Raw genomic sequence first — 16781 nt, forward strand, 5'->3', positions numbered from 1 at the left:
CCATGCCATCTTACACTTCCTCGTTACATCGAGATGTCTTGCGGTCATTTCCCCATACACTCCACCCCTTCACATGCAGTTATTCCTTTCTCGTCCCTATGCCTTGATCTCCCTCCTCCCACTCCACCGGGTAAGGGCTTGTACTCTTTTATACATTTGTTGGATCTTAATAAACAAAAAGGAGCTAATTACTAACAGGATTATAATAGAAATCAGGAGCCAAATTATCTACTTTCCCAATATACTTCTTCCAATGATACCACACAGACATATCCTCTTCCTTTATAATGATGAGCTTCCGCCGGGCCTTGAAGACCTGGCTCTTCAGGCAGGCTTTTGGGGTGGTTAGATTTTAGTATCATTGTTAGGATTTTTTTAATGCTCTAATGTAATTTGTATGTTTTTATGTTGTACGTCGCCCAGAGTAGCTGGATAACCAGCAGATGGGTGACTAATAAATTTATTAAATAAATATATAAATAAATGAATAAATAAATAAATAAAAGGAACTATAATTATCTGTTTGGACAATTTTCTCCCCTCAGTCACCCCACCTGTGGGTGGGTTCATGATGTAATACCATATTGTGTACCATTAGTTACCCATTTCCCCTGTAACATGTCATTTAATAGACTACACTAAAATAAAATCTGATTCTAAGAAATGGATAACTACAGTCTTTGTCCTGATACTATCCATTTCCTGTCCCTGTTACATTCATACAATTGCCCTGAGTCCCAAAAACACACTGTGCCAAAACATATTGTTCACATGACGATAAGATTGTTGCATCTCTTCCTTCTTGAGACAGCTGTGACGATGCAGGCAGCATGGGATTGGTGTCGTTGGCAAGGTCACTGGCTGACAGAACCCAAACGGTACTCAGGCAGACATCAGGACTAGCATCCAGTTCCACTTTTTCTAACTACTCATATACAAAAAAGAAAGAATTGCATTAGCAAGAAAAAAAGCACAGATAGGGAACCATATGAATTATGTCATACAGATAACCAGGGCCAAGGAAATGCCAAGATTCTCTTTGTCTATTTCCCCATTTCGTGCCGTATAGGAGGTACTACCCACACCCCTCCTTGGGCTTTCCCGGTCCAGTCACCTCCTGGATCACAGGCACACTTAGCTTTTCACAGATTAGCTGCGCCACTCGCCGGCCAGTTTGCAGTACAACATCCTCTGAACTGGTATTATGTAACAGCATCTTTATTTCTACTTGGAAATCAGCATCCACCGCCCCTCCTAACACCTGTGTTCCTTTAAGGGCTAGGCCAGATCTTGGCACAATTCGCCCATAGGTTCCACGGGGCTCTGTGATCCCTGTGCCTAAGGGTACAGTGACGTGTCCTCTGGTAGGTATCACCACCCTTTCTGGAGTTGTGAGATCAGCTCCTGCACTATCAGGTGTTGCCTGGAGGAGAAGCACTCCATATGGCCGGAACTCCCACACTCGTAGGTGTTCAATAGGTATAGGTGCTGTCAAACTAATCATTAGCTTTGAGCATAACTCACATGTTGTGGCTGCTGTATCCATTAGGCAGGGGGTACCTTGGCGCAAGGCCCATTCTCTGGTTGCGTTGGCCCCCAGATCTGCTTCCAAGAACCTGAGCACTGCAGACTGCCTGCACTTTCTGTTGTGTATCGGATGGAAATGTGTATTTTTTTTGGCTGTGTCATCTTTGTAACTGTCTAGCTCTGAGAGACTGTCTGGCATCCACTGTCATTATGTTTAGGGGATAGGTAAAGCTGGTATTATATTGCTTTTTAATTGATATTTTGATGATATTGTAATGTATTTTGTTTGCGCAATCAATAAAAATGATAATCCTCCAATTTTTAAATGCACTTCCATCTTGATGCCATATCCCCAAGTTGGTGGAGTGGCCCATGCCATGGTTAGTCTAAGCCTGTCTTTTAGCCCTCAACATTTCATTCCAGCAGTCAGGATGGGTAATATATTTTTTGTGTGAGACCGAAGTGGTGGCTAGTTTTAAGTCAGGCTATTGTCTCTGGATATAGTCTCTTACTTCTGCTCCTTCCTGTTGCAGTCTCAATTCCCCACCCATTTTTCAGTGCTTTTCCATCTTGAGGTAGTTTGTAGTTTGGCTGGTGTTTGCAGTAAAGTCCTTCCTTCTTTAAAGCTGGAATATATTCTCTGCCAAGGTCACCTAACAAAACAAAACAAAACAATGACAAAGGGCTTATCCACATGGGAGTATTTCTTTATAGCAAATACACTCCTTTCACCATCGTAATAGATTTGCAAGGTCCATACTTCATGCTCAATGGTAGCTTCAAATCGGTTGTTTTCCATTCACACAAAGGCATTCCTCTGGGAAGGATTAGTGTTGCTGTTTCCTTGTGGTCCTGCCCTCTAATTTTACATTTTTACTCCCTCTGGTTGCTCAGTTACTGGGCATGTGCAAATATTTTTTACCTGCGCAATATTTCCACTCCCTCCTGTCCCCACCACTTCCTGAAGTTTAGCAGTTGAAAAGAAGATAACTCACAGGCACTTTCTTTCTCCACTTGCTTTTTCTGAGTTAATTTTTCCCTGCTGGAAAAACAAATCAATATAATATCAATATTTTAAATAAAATATCAATATATTGAGAAAATATCAATATTGATATTTTCTCAAAATATCAATATTGATATTTTTGAGGTAACTTTTTTTAAAAATCCACTTTAGATTTTTTAGAAAACAACAATTGGAACTCAGGCACAGAGAAATGTTACTTCAAAATTCTCTTTGCAAAGTTAGAGAATATGAGAAAGAATGATAAAATCCGATGGCAATTCCTATCACTAGTTAACAAGGAGTGAAGGAAGTTTCCTTGGGGGAGAAAGGGAAGAAAGAAGGGAGGGCTGCAGCAAACTGTGAAAGGGAGAGGACAGAGCAGTCGGAAGTTGCTGGATAAACCACCAGAAACAAAATGGAATTCATGAGAGAGTTAGTGGGCGGAGAAAGGGGAGTAGCTGAAAGTGATGATTCACTCGCCCACTAAAAACCATTGAAGCAAACCACCTGCAAAGATGTGTGGAGCGGAGTGGAGACATATTGTTCTAAACTGAACATATTATCAGCGGATTGGGTTAGTAAGGATTTACAGGGGGAAAACTGTGTGATAGCTTCTGTTTGCCAGTAACGTCATGTGAACCATGCAAATTAAAAGGTGTGGGTAGCACCAAACACACAGTAAACCACCATGTAGATGAGTCCAAAGATACAATTAAAAACAAAAGCAGTACATAAAATAGTAAAAAAAGCAACTAAACTTAAAAACAGCAAAGACTTTCTTAAAAACAGCAGAAGAATAAAATTAAATATTAAAAGTCTACTGAAACAGAAACTTGTTCAATAGGTGTCTAATGACAGAAAGAGAATGAGCCTGGTACTCTCCTGGGAAGAGCATTCTCCAGTTTTGTAACCACAACTGAGAAGACTGTGTCTTTTGTAACTTCTTATCTCATCTCCCATGGAGAAGACAGTAACCCTTCTGACCCTGATCTTAAGGGTCAGATAGCTTCATATGTCAGGAGGCAGCTCTTGTGGTAACCTGTTTCTAGGCAGTGTAGGGCTACACCAGTACTTAAAAACTGAGCCTGGAACAAATAGGCAGCTTAGCTGATAGCTTCAATTGGCAAGCCCTAGACAGCTCTACAGCATTTTGGACCAATGGTTTCTGAACTATTTTTAAAGGCAGACCCACATAGAATGCACTGCAGTAGTCCAGTCTAGAAATAACTATGAATGATTGATGCCAGATCCATCTACTCTAGGAAAGGCAACAACTGGCAGACCAGCCAAAGATAGTAAAAGCCACACATCTGTACAAGCAGATTTTGTTTTCTGAATTGAAAAATGTAGCACCGTTCCATGCAGCAATCTAGATATCCTAACTGCAGTTCTGAGATTTTCCTATAGAGCAGTAATTTACAAGCATGCTATGACATACAGGGAGCTCTACATCAAACAGATGGTTGGCACTATCACCTTTAGAAACACTGACTACCAACTGGTGTGAAGAGTGTGTGGGGTTGCCTGAAATTATTCCTGCAAGAAGTGATTGGTATTGTCAGAGCTGGCAGGACAAACCATCTGTTTGGTATTAAACACAGTCCAGTCCAGCAAAATGAATGATGTGCACAGGCCTCGTGCTGGAATTCTTTCCTTGCATAGCATTCCTTAAAGAAGATCTGATCAGGAAGTGTGATCTGGGATTCCTGAATGCAGATCCCTTGAGACTGGGTCATCTGCTTATGTCTAATCCACAGGCATTAGAAAGCACATTTATTTTTAAAATTTATCCTGCTGGAGAAGAACAGATCTTGCAGTTCTTCTGGGTGTTCTTGCACATTATCATCACATTCATCCCGCATCCATGGGCCAAGCTACCAAAAATGCCTCTGAACACATTCATGATGTACTGACTTGGTGTATAGAGAGAATAGCCCAGAGAGTACTTTTAGATGTTTTTAAACACTGTAAAGGAACATGAGAAAAGACAATCTTCATATGCAGGTAGAAGTATAGATCAGTTCAGAGCAGGGAGGGGGAACCTCAGTCCCGAAGCCAAATGAAGCTCTCCAGGCCTATCTACTTGGCCCTCAGGACTCTCCACAGGCCCCTCCCCTCATCACACCACTCACGGATCCTGCTTTGCACCCTCTTCAAGTGCTTATCCCTGGCTGGAACGTGTCCTTGAACTATGATAATATCTCTTGCTTGCCTTAATGGAGGATGGAAATGGGAATGAGTGCAGAACTCTCTTATTGAAACATATCCTATATGTACAAAGGTAAGGGTCACATCTAGGGTTACCAGGTGTCCGGGCTTTGCCCAGAGACTCCAGTTTTGGGGTCCTCTCTGGGTCTCTGGGTGAGTCACCTTAATCTCTGGACACTTAGCTTTCATTTTTGAAAAAAAAAGTTTGTAGGTGGTCTTGTTCAAAGGATATAAAACAAAATGGCAGCCGCCACCCCCCACAACTTCTGTTAGTACTGGCTGCTCTAATCCCTGCCCTTTCAGGTTTGTAGCCAATAAGTGAGGTCAGGGTTGTGATTGACAAGATTTGTTGACCTCCCTCCCCCCCAGGCAACACCTAAAGCCCATTTCAAGTTCTGAGAACAGTTTCCTTTTCCTGCTTGTCTCACATCAGGAATTCAGTAAATTTATAGCTTTCAACAGCATAAAGAGTACTTTCTCTGTACAGGATTGGGACTTGCTTCTCAGTAAACATGCATAAGATTTCACTACAACAGAAGATCACAGCAGGAACTTGGTGGGCATACCCAATAAACAATTTTAGTTATAATTATAATAAAAGTGTGCGTGCAGGGTTTTTATTACTTGCAAAAATGGCATATTATACATTTTATCTTTCATATAATTTTTGAACAGTTGTTTTAAAAAGTGTATATGCTGCAGGTGTTATACTTTTCTAATTAAGGAGTCAACCAAGTTTAAATTTTACTGGATTGTTAAAGAGGGCAGTTTATTTGCCTTATTCATAACCTGTTTTGAAAACCTTCCCAATATGAAGCTTTTCTGGGAGTAAAGCAGCAATGCTAATTCCACATACCTGGGAGTTAACCCCATTGAATTCAGTAGGACTTGCTTTTGAGTAGACATGGTTAGGATTGTGCTGAAAATCAGTGGGAATTTTGAGTGAACATAGAAAAGGATTGTGTTGTAAATCTTTCTCTCCCAGGGTTGCCAGGTTCATGGCCTGAGACTGATCCTGTATCTTTAAGAGAAGAGAAAGTCAGCCAAGTGCAGGTGTTCTTGCAACACTGTAATGAGAAAAACCACAAGGTAGAATTCTCCCTTCCCCCTGCACAACTTTTAAAGATACAGAAGACCTCTTGGAGGCTGGGCCTGGCAACCAAGTGGTCTTCTGTATCTTTTAAAAGTTGTGCAGGGGGAAGGAAGAATTCCACCTTGTGGTTTTTCTCATTATAGTGTTGCAAGAACACCTGCACTTAGCTGACTTTCTCTTCTCCTAAAGCAGCCTTTCCCAACCAGTGTGCCTCCAGATGTTGTTGGACCACAACTCCCATCAGCCTCAGCCAGCATTGCCAATGGTCAGGAAAGATGGGAGTTGTGGTCCAACAACATCTGGAGGCACACTGGTTGGGAAAGGCTGTCCTAAAGATACAGGATCAGTCTCAGGCCATGAACCTGGCAACCCTAATATGGGGTATATGTATTTTTACAGTGTGTGTGTATATGGAATATTTCCAACAACCCTGTGAGGTTGGGTTGGAAACCAAGGCAGCTCACAACAACAAATAAAGCCATTTAAAATCCAAAAACCATAAAACAAGTATTAAAACAGTTGTAAAACAGCTTAAAGTGGAATGATTCTGAATTTTCGATTGTGTGATCCAAAGTTCCTTATCACTGAATTGCAGTCCTATGCATGCTTTTGAGTAAGCCCCACTGAATACATTGGGACTTGCTTCTGAGTAAACATGCATATGATTGCACTATAAATATCTTTTACAGGTTGTTGAAATAATAAACATCTTTGACATTCATGCTTATATAAATGTTTCTTCATACTATGTCTTCATATGTATCTGATTTCACACTATGGTTGTAAATTATTGTTTACAAATGATAATTTCCTCTACATTTTAAGTGTGCCCTTCTTCCTTGGGGTGGTCATGGTCCCCTCTGTTGTTTTCACCCTGAGGGGCAGATTAGGCTGAAAATGGTGCATAGCCCATGGTCACCCAGTAAACTTTGTAGTTTATCTCCATTTTAAAATTTAATTAAAATGATTTATATGTAGGCAAAGTTTATGAAGTAATGCAGATCCACATATTACATTTAAAGCACATCCAACTTGCATTTAAAGTGCATGACTTTCCTCAAAGAATCCTGGGAAGTGAAGTTTCCCCCTCAGAGTTATAATTCCCACGACCCTTAACAAACTACAGCTCCCATAATTCTGTGGTGGAATTCATGTGCTTCAAATGTATGTTGAATGTGCTTTAAATGAGTTGTGTGGATCTGCCCTAGTATGCTGTGCATTCATTAGTGAATTGAAAATAACAATTTTAAAATATACTTTTTTAAACATGGCTGTAGCTCAGTGGTAGGGCACATACTTTGCATGCAAAGGTCCAAAATTCAATCTCTGGAAGAGACTATTGCCTGGAATCCATGTCATCAGTACTGAGCTAGATGGTACCAAATGGCCTGACCTGGTATAAAAGAGACTCAAGGGTCACAGTGACGCCAAAATTTATTTATGAATTTTATTTACATTTATATATATATTTATGTATACTGCTTTATTGTAAAAAAATCGCATAGTAGTTTATAGAAGGCATTAAAACAAAATTATTGGCAAAAACAGTTAAAGACAGGTATTTAAAAACATTCAAAATAATAAAACCATAAATGAGTTAAAAACGGATAAAAAACATAATAGTTTCTACATGCCTGGATGGGCTTGCCTAAACAAAAATGTTTTTATCAGGTGTCAAAATGAGTACAATGAAGGTGCCTGCCTAATGTAAATAGGCAGGGAGTTCCAAAGCATAATTACTGCCACACTAAAGGATCGATTTCTTACAAGAGCAGAACAAGTACTATGTGGCGCCCGTAACATGGAAAGCACACCTTGAACTTGCCCTGGTAGCAAATCAACAACTAGTGCAGATTTCAGAGCAGAGGTATTATGTGCTGAAACCAGTAATGATTTGAAATGAATGCTGTTAAAGTTAAAGAGGAAAGCACGAAAGCAGAACTACAGCTGAACATCAAGAAGACTAAAGCAATGACAACAGAAGATTTACGTAACTTTAAAGTTCATAATGAGGATGCTGAACTTGTCAAGGATTATCAATACCTTGGCACAGTCATTAACCAAAATGGAGACAATAGTCAAGAAATCAGAAGAAGGCTAGGACTGGGAAGGGCAGCTATGAGAGAACTAGAAAAGGTCCTCAAATACAAAGATATATCACTGAACACTAAAGTCAGGATCATTCAGACCATGGTATTCCCGATCTCTATGTATGGATGTGAAAGTTGGACAGTGAAAAAAGCAGATAAGAGAAAAATCAACTCATTTGAAATCTGGTGCTGGAGGACAGATTCCTGGAAAAGACAAATAATTGGGTGTTAGAACAAATTAAACCAGACCTGTCACTAGAAGCTAAAATGATGCAACTGAGGTTATCATACTTTGGACACATCATGAGAAGACATGATTCACTAGAAAAGACAATAATGCTGGGAAAAACAGAAGGGAGTAGAAAAAAGGAAGACCAAAGAAGAGATGGATTGATTCCATAAAGGAATCCACAGACCTGAACTTACAAGATCTGAATAGGGTGGTTTATAACAGATGCTATTGGAGGTTGCTGATTCATAGGGTCGCTATAAGTCGTAAACAACTTGAAGGTACATAACAACAACAACATGGTCTCACTCATGTCAGCAATCATGCTGCAGCATTCTGCACTAACTGCAACCCCTAGGTCAAGTTGTGCTGCATGGGGATTTCTGTGACCTTGGCTGAGGATTTGTTTAGTTTTGTTAAGGAATAGGGCCAGCCCCAGGCATGCTGGGGCCCTTGGGCATCAGCTTGCCCTGGGCCCAGTGTGTGTGTGCGTGTGCGTGCACTACCTTGCCCCCTGCATGCCTCTGCCCCCCGGGCACCCCCACCTACCTGTCTCCTGTCTTTTAGAAACCTTGGCCACCATCTTCATTAAGGGAAATGCTAAAAGGAAGGAGACAGGTAGGTGGGGCGAGGGAATGGCGGGTAGGCGGAAGCTCCTGCCCTGCAATCCGCGGCAGCAATCCTGTGGATCACGGAAGGGGAGCGGAGGGGCTCCTCAGGGGTCCCTGTAGCCCATGGGGCCCTCAGCCAGGGTTCCACCTGGCCGCCCTTTAGAACCAGCCCTGGTTAGGAACCCTGACTTTTCTTTTTCTATTTTCATTTCATTTACCTGTGACCTTATTCCCTTACATCCATAAAAGCAACAACAGTGGTTCCATGTGTTGAGCTCAACCCTTTTAAACCCACTGATGATGCAACTTGTTATTTAGATGATGGTTTGTTTCTTGCCCAATAGTGGTAAAAGAGTGGTACCCCTCTTCCTAAAGAAATAGCTAGAAAGCATTCCTCTGGGTCTGAAGCCTGGCCAGTGAAATGGAGAGTCAAACTTGCTCAGCCTCTGAACCTCTTGACTTCACACTCTGAGTCCAGAAGAAGAATCACTGTCAATAATAAAGCTGAGCGAAAATGGCCTCCTCAAATTTATGTATTTCAATATTCATAGCCGCATTTTTCATAAAAATACAGCAAGACCATATATAGGGCCATAGCATAGTGGTAGAGCATCCACCTTGCATGCAGAAGGTCCCAGGTTCAATCCCTGGCATCTCCAGGCAGGGCTCGGAGAGACTCCTGCCTGAAACCTTGGAGAGCCACTGCAGGTCAGTGTAGACAATACTGAGCTGGATGGACCACTGGTCTGACTCAGTATAAGGCAGCTTCCTAACATATAAAATTAAAATAAGATCAATAAGAAAATGCGTAATAACTGGCTGGAAAAAAGAAAGCCATGTTTCAAAAGTCTGTCAGAATAACACTGTTTTCTGGAAATTCTAAAAGTAGGGATGCTTCCTGCCAAGCCTCTACTGGCAGAGAGTTCCACAGGTCTGGATAAAGGCTTGGTCCCTCTGGGGAACCACCAGAAGTGCCTGATCAGAGGCACTCTGTGACTGAGGTGGAGCATAAGGCATCAGACGGTGCTTAAGATTCTTCAGGCCAAAGTTGTTTAGGGCTCTGCTCAATTTGCTGGCAGGGAAATTGGGGGTACCATTTTGAGAAATATTCTCAGGAGAAATAAGACTTCTCTAATAGTTTCTCAGGGGCACCAAATTTGCCCATATAGCTTTCTTGTGCATGGGTAGTACAGTTTTGACTGCAAAAGCACAAGCACAGGGAGACTTGAATAAAATTGGTATTGGTGATACTGGTAGTAAACCTAGCTGCACTGTCTTCTACTAGTTATTTGTTATAGAATATAGAATATGTAATAGTGATGGATAACTAGCCCATAAAATATTGCAGGAAGGGGCCACCATAAAAAGACAATTTCTTAGCTATCAGAACCATATATACCCATGGAATCAGAATGTTATGGAGCAAATATGCTGTGATAATAAAATATGTTCATTTATTAAATACCAGTAACAAGGACATTAAAAAATCTAGTTGAAATTACCAATTAAAAAAGTCTAGTTGAAATTACCAGTTTAAAAATCTGGTTGAAATTACTATAAGCAACTGATGTAAATTGCAATGTAATCAGTAACCAGGAACTGAATTCTTTGGTTTTCTCTGCTAAACTCCCATATATGTTGTGACATTTCATGATGCAGAGATACTCTCCACCACATGATGGTGCTACGTGAATACAGAAAGCAAATGTGAATGCTGTGTGACAACCCTGTGGTAACCCTTGAAGCATTCATGGTTTTTGTGGTTTAACCCAATTGTGATCTGTCATAAAAGATTGAATCATGGATTCTTGTAAAACAGACACATAAACTGGCATTAACTGCAAAATAATCCTGTATATTCAGGGTGATCACATCACATGCACAATAAGGACAGAATGAGTGTACTTGCAGGAAATGTTTGGCAGGAACTCCCTCCCCTATACCTACAGCAATGTGGCATGACACAGCACTTATCAAAAGCATCTCTCCTTTCCGTTTTAAAAAAAGGGATAGGAGACCCTGTATCTGGCTATCCGATGCATGGAGCCTGCTTATAGTTATTTTCTCCCACCAAAAATGACCAGAATTCTGGACTCTAGCCTGGAGTAAATTGAAGCCAGGGCATAATCCCTGCCCTGCTGTTCAATCAGGAGAGTAGTCCTGGAACATGTAATATAATAAAGCAAACGATGTATCTGACCATGTGCAGAGTGCATTTCCCTCAGCATGGAAGTAACCACCTTCAGACCCCAGACATTTTGAATTAAGGAGTATTTTTCTTATTAATTCCTGTATTGAGTACTGTATCTTTTTCCTTGCTTGTTTCTACTTTTAAGCTTACATTCTGTTTATAAATGCTGCTGCATGCTGGATATTCTCTGTTTGTTATTCAGATTATATTATTCCTTTGTTTCATTCTTTTCGCTCCCTCCTTCTTTCTTCTCCGCTTTCAGCTGCTTGTACTTGCTTTTGGCCTTGCCATTTCCATATCTTTCTTCATATGCTGTTCTATGAGCCCTTCGCTTCTCCTAATTAAACCTAAGATTACCACTCGGCTCTCTGCCGCAAGTCATTTGCTCCTTGCAGTCCTCTACCACTGAGATGCCTCTCTGATATCTGGCTTATCCTTCTTCTTCTGATGCCATTGTCAAAACAAGTCATGCAGGCCTAACGGCACATTATATTTATGCATTTATTTATAAAATTCTTTATATTGTGTCAACTCTTATAAAATATCAAGGTGATATCTGATCTGCTATTAAATATGCCTTATGCATATAATACCTTCTTCTCCCACCCCACCCTTAAGTAAATGCAGTTCCAAATTCTGGATTCAAAAATTGTGTGTCCTAGCAGCTTTTCCCTCGGAGGCTAAGGGCAAACCTGCCAGGAAGAAAATACACACACAGAATTGGGGGTGATCTGGAATGGAGAAGGAGTGGGCAGGGACTATACCACCACTACCACATCTCCAATCCATCCATGAGAACATAAGGAGAGCCCTGCTGGATCAGGCCAATGACAGATCTAGTCCAGCATCCTGTTCTCAGAGTGTCCAACCAGATGCCTATAGGAAGCCTGCAAGCAGGGCTACTTGCGATTCCCAGCAACTGGCATTCAGAGGCCAATAACATCTAGTTGATATTTGTTTATAAAAAGCAGCTGTCAGGGGTTCAGTACCGTTTGGTTAGAGAGCAGCTTGTCTGGCGGCAGCAACCGCTCATCCCCAGACCATGTTCCCCAAGCCCACTGATACCTACTGTGAAGTCTAGAAAGGAGTCAGCAACCACTGGGATCGGCAGCTGCAGTCACAAGTAATTCAAAGAAAAGGGTGTGTGTATGCATGACAGAAGAGCTGATGTGTGGAAAGATGGATAATAGAGGGGCCTGGATAAATTCAATCCCTAAATCCTTGACCATACGGATATTGTGCCTTAATCTGTATCTATTTCTTTTTTATTTGTTATGGAATTTCTATGTCACCCTTCATCACACAGTGATCTCAGGGGTTGTTTCCAACATAACAAATTACATTATATGCAACAACAATGAAATACAATACTGATACCAGTCATCAATAAAATACAGCAGTGCAGACCCACACCCCAAATTGGACATTAACCAATTTTCTCCAAAGAGGAACAGGAAAATAGACCTGTATAACTAAATTGGCCCACTTCCTTATCCACTTTGCATGGGTTTGGGGTCCTCTGTGGATTCACTTGATCGGAAGCCTGGAGCTTGGCTCACTTTGTTGAGTTACCTGGCTTTTGCTGGACTTTGAGTTCTGTGCTAGGGATTCACCAATTGTCATTGAGACTTGAGTCTCAACCTTAGCGTTTTCCATTTGTAAAAAAGGTAAATGTTTTCTGGAATCCTTTTTAGTAATTTGCTGCATGTCTCCTTTTTTACACTTATTTCTTGATATATAGAGTGGTATTCAATGCTAGTCCTACTCAGAATAGAGCCACTGAAGTTAATAGATATTACTAACTTAGGTTCATTAATTTCAATGGATCTGCTCTGAGTAGGATGTAGTGGAATACAACCCAAAGTCTGAGAGTTGGCTTGCCTACTTGATTTATGTATTTTTAGTTTTTGGGCTGTGCTGCTGACATAATTTAGAAGTCTGTAAGGATGTCGTGTCATGGTCTGGTATCATGTACAGATATGCTGCTTGGTGGCAGGGACCTATCAGTACATGAAATAACTTATGCCTCAGGGGTAGCCAGTGTGCCCTTCAGATGTTGCCAGACTACAGCTATCTTCAGCTAAAGTCAACATGACAAATGGTCAGGGATGATGGGAGTCATAATCCAGCAACATAATCCAGCTACAGGCTACCCATTCCTACTCTACCTCCATGGTCCCATCTGCCCATTTGTGTAGTATTCTCTGCTCCCAGATTCAAACTGGGTGGCAAAGAAAACTACAACCCCATTATCCCTGGCAAAGAATGGTGCTAACATCCTTTCTACTTAAGGAAAGGGCAGTCAGTTCTCTTCTGTCTCTAGGAAGCCCTTCCAACCCCTGGTTACTCTAGCCCCCTTCTGAAAGATCTGTTTAAGGGAAGTAGAGGGAATGGCCATCAAGGACTGACTAGGAGAGGTGGGTAGGAGTAAACCCTCTTTTCAGCTGCACTTGGATTTGGAGGTTTTTAATCAGGCGTGGCTTTTCAAATTGGAGTTAATATTCTGAACTCTCCCAGCTCCCGATTTGTCCCCCTACCATGGTGTAATGCTATAGTGTCATACTTTCAGAAAGCTCCTTAAAACATATTCAAAACATAAGCACATATTTATTAATAATATAATGACAGTATTTGCAGAGCTTTTTCAGCAGGCTTCTCAGTAATTCTTGTAAGGTTGGTCCATATTATTATCCTCATTTCAGGAGTGGATAGATTCTGAAAAATACCAGTTCCTCTAAGGCAGGGTGAGGAACCTGTGACTCTCCAGATGTTGCTAGCCTACAACTGCTATCACCCCGACCATTGGCCACACTAGCTGAAGCTGCTGGGAGCGGGAGTCAAGCAGCCAATGGAAAGATTGCAGGTTCCCCATCCCTGCTTTAAGGCCACCTTCTGAGCTCATGTCTGAGTGAGATATGATTAGCAGGAACTTCCAGCTTGTGCTCTTAACTATTGCCCTAATGTGGGGAGTCCTGTTTTCTACATCCCACAAAGACCCCAATGCTAGATCATATAAGTGGATAGAAAAATAATGGCAAGCAGAGAGCCAGATTCAATATGTCCATGAGGTGTGGGTCTCCCAAAGGAAAATTGTTTTGTTAAATGCATAACAAAGACACGTTAACAAAACAAACCAAACAAAACAGGTGTCAGCTGGAGCTGGAACTCCTCAACTGTGGATGACTGTAAGCAACTTGTGGTTAGTAACCAAACGGTACAGAGAGTTGGGAGGGACTAGGGTGAAATAACACCACAAGGAGCTTTATAAGTACAGGGGGAAAGGGGAAAACATGTGCATAGGTCTGTGTTTGTATGAGAGAGACTCTGGCGTCAACAGAGCAGACATACAAACAGCTACACAAACCAGAAGTGGGAGCAAGGTAGGCTGGCCGAATTTACTACAACATTCCAGTGTGTTATGGGAGCTCTAAAGCTGGATTAAATTATTTTCTTCTTCCAAAACTGTTGGTTTTGTTTCTTCTCACCAGATCCGCACAGTCACATCTTTCCTCCAGTGTGGTGTTCATTTTATGGAGAAAACTGACCCAGTATTTTTTATTATTTATTTATTATTGATTGCATTTATATCTTGCCCTTCCTCCAAAAGTAGACAATATGGCAGCCTTTCCCAATCTCGCGCTTCCTAGATGATTTGACTACAAGTCCCATCAGCCTCAGCCAGCATGGTTAATGGGCAGGGATGGTGGGAATTGTAATCCAGCAGCATCCAGATGGCATCAAGTTGGGAGAGGCTGCAGTAAGGGTTCATCAAGTTCACCTGAGTGTCATTCCAAAGCAGAAATAATAGAAAAGCAATGGCTTTCTATAGCCAATATAAGATTTTGCAATAAAATGAACTTTGGGTAAAAATGCAAATCTGACTGTGCTTTTCTGTGCCAATGTCACTGAGTTTAAAAATTGTCCTAGACATTTTGCATGGAAAGTATTAAGACTTATATAGCTTTAGAATTATTTTCATTGGTTTTCAAATATAAAAAGCTATCTGATCTATCCAAATCTGGGCTATATGAGAAGGAAATTGTGGCCATATGTGACTGCCTGTCAAGGTAAACACTGATGGCATTGGGAAGTTCTTCTAGTGCAGTTCCTATTCCCACCCAAGGAGTTTGCACAGGAGAACTTCCAGGTGGCTTGTGCCTTTGGGTAGGATTATATCACATAGCTTAATTAGAGCCAACAGAACACAGATAAATGCAGATATAGTATGTGAGGAGAAATCCCTAATGGTGAGACCTTTTTCAGTAATATCCTGAGCAAGTAGAGGGAAATTACATTATCTGAGGCCTTGAGACTAGAGAAATTATTTGATGATAAGGCCACAGAGATTAGGAAATCTTCTCCTAGCATTTTAGTTTTGAACTTTTCTTAGGCAGAAGATGAAATCAATCTCATGTAACACCTGAGAGGCATAACCATAGCAAGCATTAGGCCTAGGTGTATGATATTGGATGACTCATTGTGGAAGGTTGAGGCAAGGTGAGATGATGGTGTGAACTGCTTTGATTTAATGCTATCCACTGTAGTCTCATTGTCGGCTCCGCCGGTTGCCCTACTATACCAGTTTTCTAGGGAATATCTTTGCATGGAGGACTATTAGCAGCTGCAAGTCAATTCTAAACAAACTTACTAATGAATTAAATCCTATATAATTCAGTGGGACTGACCTCTGATTAAACATATTTAGGATTGTGCTGTTAATCATCTAAGCCCACACTTGGATGCACACATAACAGCACAATCCTAAGCATGTATGTGAAGTGGTACATCTCTGACACAGGTTTCCTGCCTAATTATTATTTGTGAGAACTAAATCCTATGAGGTCTTCAGTACTGGAGAAGGATAGATGAATATTTTGTCAGATGATATGGCATAAGGGAAGAAGTTATGGAAGAATATGTGACACTATTTTGCAATGTAGAAGTTATAATTATCACTGATTTAAAACTGAAAGGATATAGATACTGTCTCTTGTTATGTTCAAGAAACATGTTTAGAAGTAGACTATAAAATAGCTTCATTGTCATTACATAGATCTGGGGTCTCCAGAGAGTACAGGGCTCCTGCACCTTTAATAGCTATGTAGAAGATGGGATTTCAGCAGGTGACACATGGTGAATTTCCTGTTTCTACGCAATTATTAAGGATATAGTAGCCCTGTCCTCTTTTGTATCTGGCCACCCTACATGGATCTCACAAAGTAACCAAGACATCTTTTGAAATGGGATGGAAACCTATAGCCTCCCAGATGTTGTCGAGCTTCAACTTCCTTTAGTCTCAACCAGTATGGCTAATGCTGAGAGTTGGAGTTCCCCATCCCTGATGTTAGCCCTATTGAAAACAAGACTAAAAAACCCTGAATGTTTGTTTGAATAATTTGTGGAATACAGATAGAGGTGGATGAAGTGGTATGTGGATCATGACCCAGGGGTGCAGTCCACATATAGGTTTACTCTGGAGTAAGCCAGCTGAAATTCTATACATTCTTACCCCAACTCACTGATCCTTGATTTGAGTAAGCAGTATGCATAGGATTGGACTGTACAGACGTAGTATCAATATCAGTGAGATTATTTAGTAGAAAAATGGCTTAAGTTTCTATATTGTGCCTAACAAATCAAGCTTAGAACTTTTTTCTCTTGGAAAGACTCAGTTCATGGTCAACTTGATGTTTAATATTTAGTGCATGCTTGTCTTCTGTAAAAATGGTACAGATTGTTTTCTTCAGACGTGTAGGTCAGGTGTGGGGAATGTTTGGCCCTCCAGGTGTTGCTGAACTGCAACTCTCATCAGCCCCAGAAAACATG

The 16781-nt window shown here is 41.0% G+C and overlaps 1 protein-coding gene across 1 annotated transcript; it reads right to left on the reverse strand.

Moving 5' to 3' along the window:
• Positions 1 to 1075: 1075 nt before the first annotated feature.
• On the reverse strand, positions 1076 to 1726 carry LOC133377996 (uncharacterized). The gene has a single exon (XM_061612783.1). It carries the CDS (start codon positions 1724 to 1726, stop codon positions 1076 to 1078), a length of 651 nt encoding a protein of 216 aa, XP_061468767.1.
• Between the last annotated feature and the right edge of the window lie 15055 nt (positions 1727 to 16781).

The sequence above is a fragment of the Rhineura floridana genome, chromosome 2 (genome assembly GCF_030035675.1).
Source record: "Rhineura floridana isolate rRhiFlo1 chromosome 2, rRhiFlo1.hap2, whole genome shotgun sequence".
In the NCBI taxonomy this organism is placed as follows: Eukaryota; Metazoa; Chordata; class Lepidosauria; order Squamata; family Rhineuridae; genus Rhineura; species Rhineura floridana.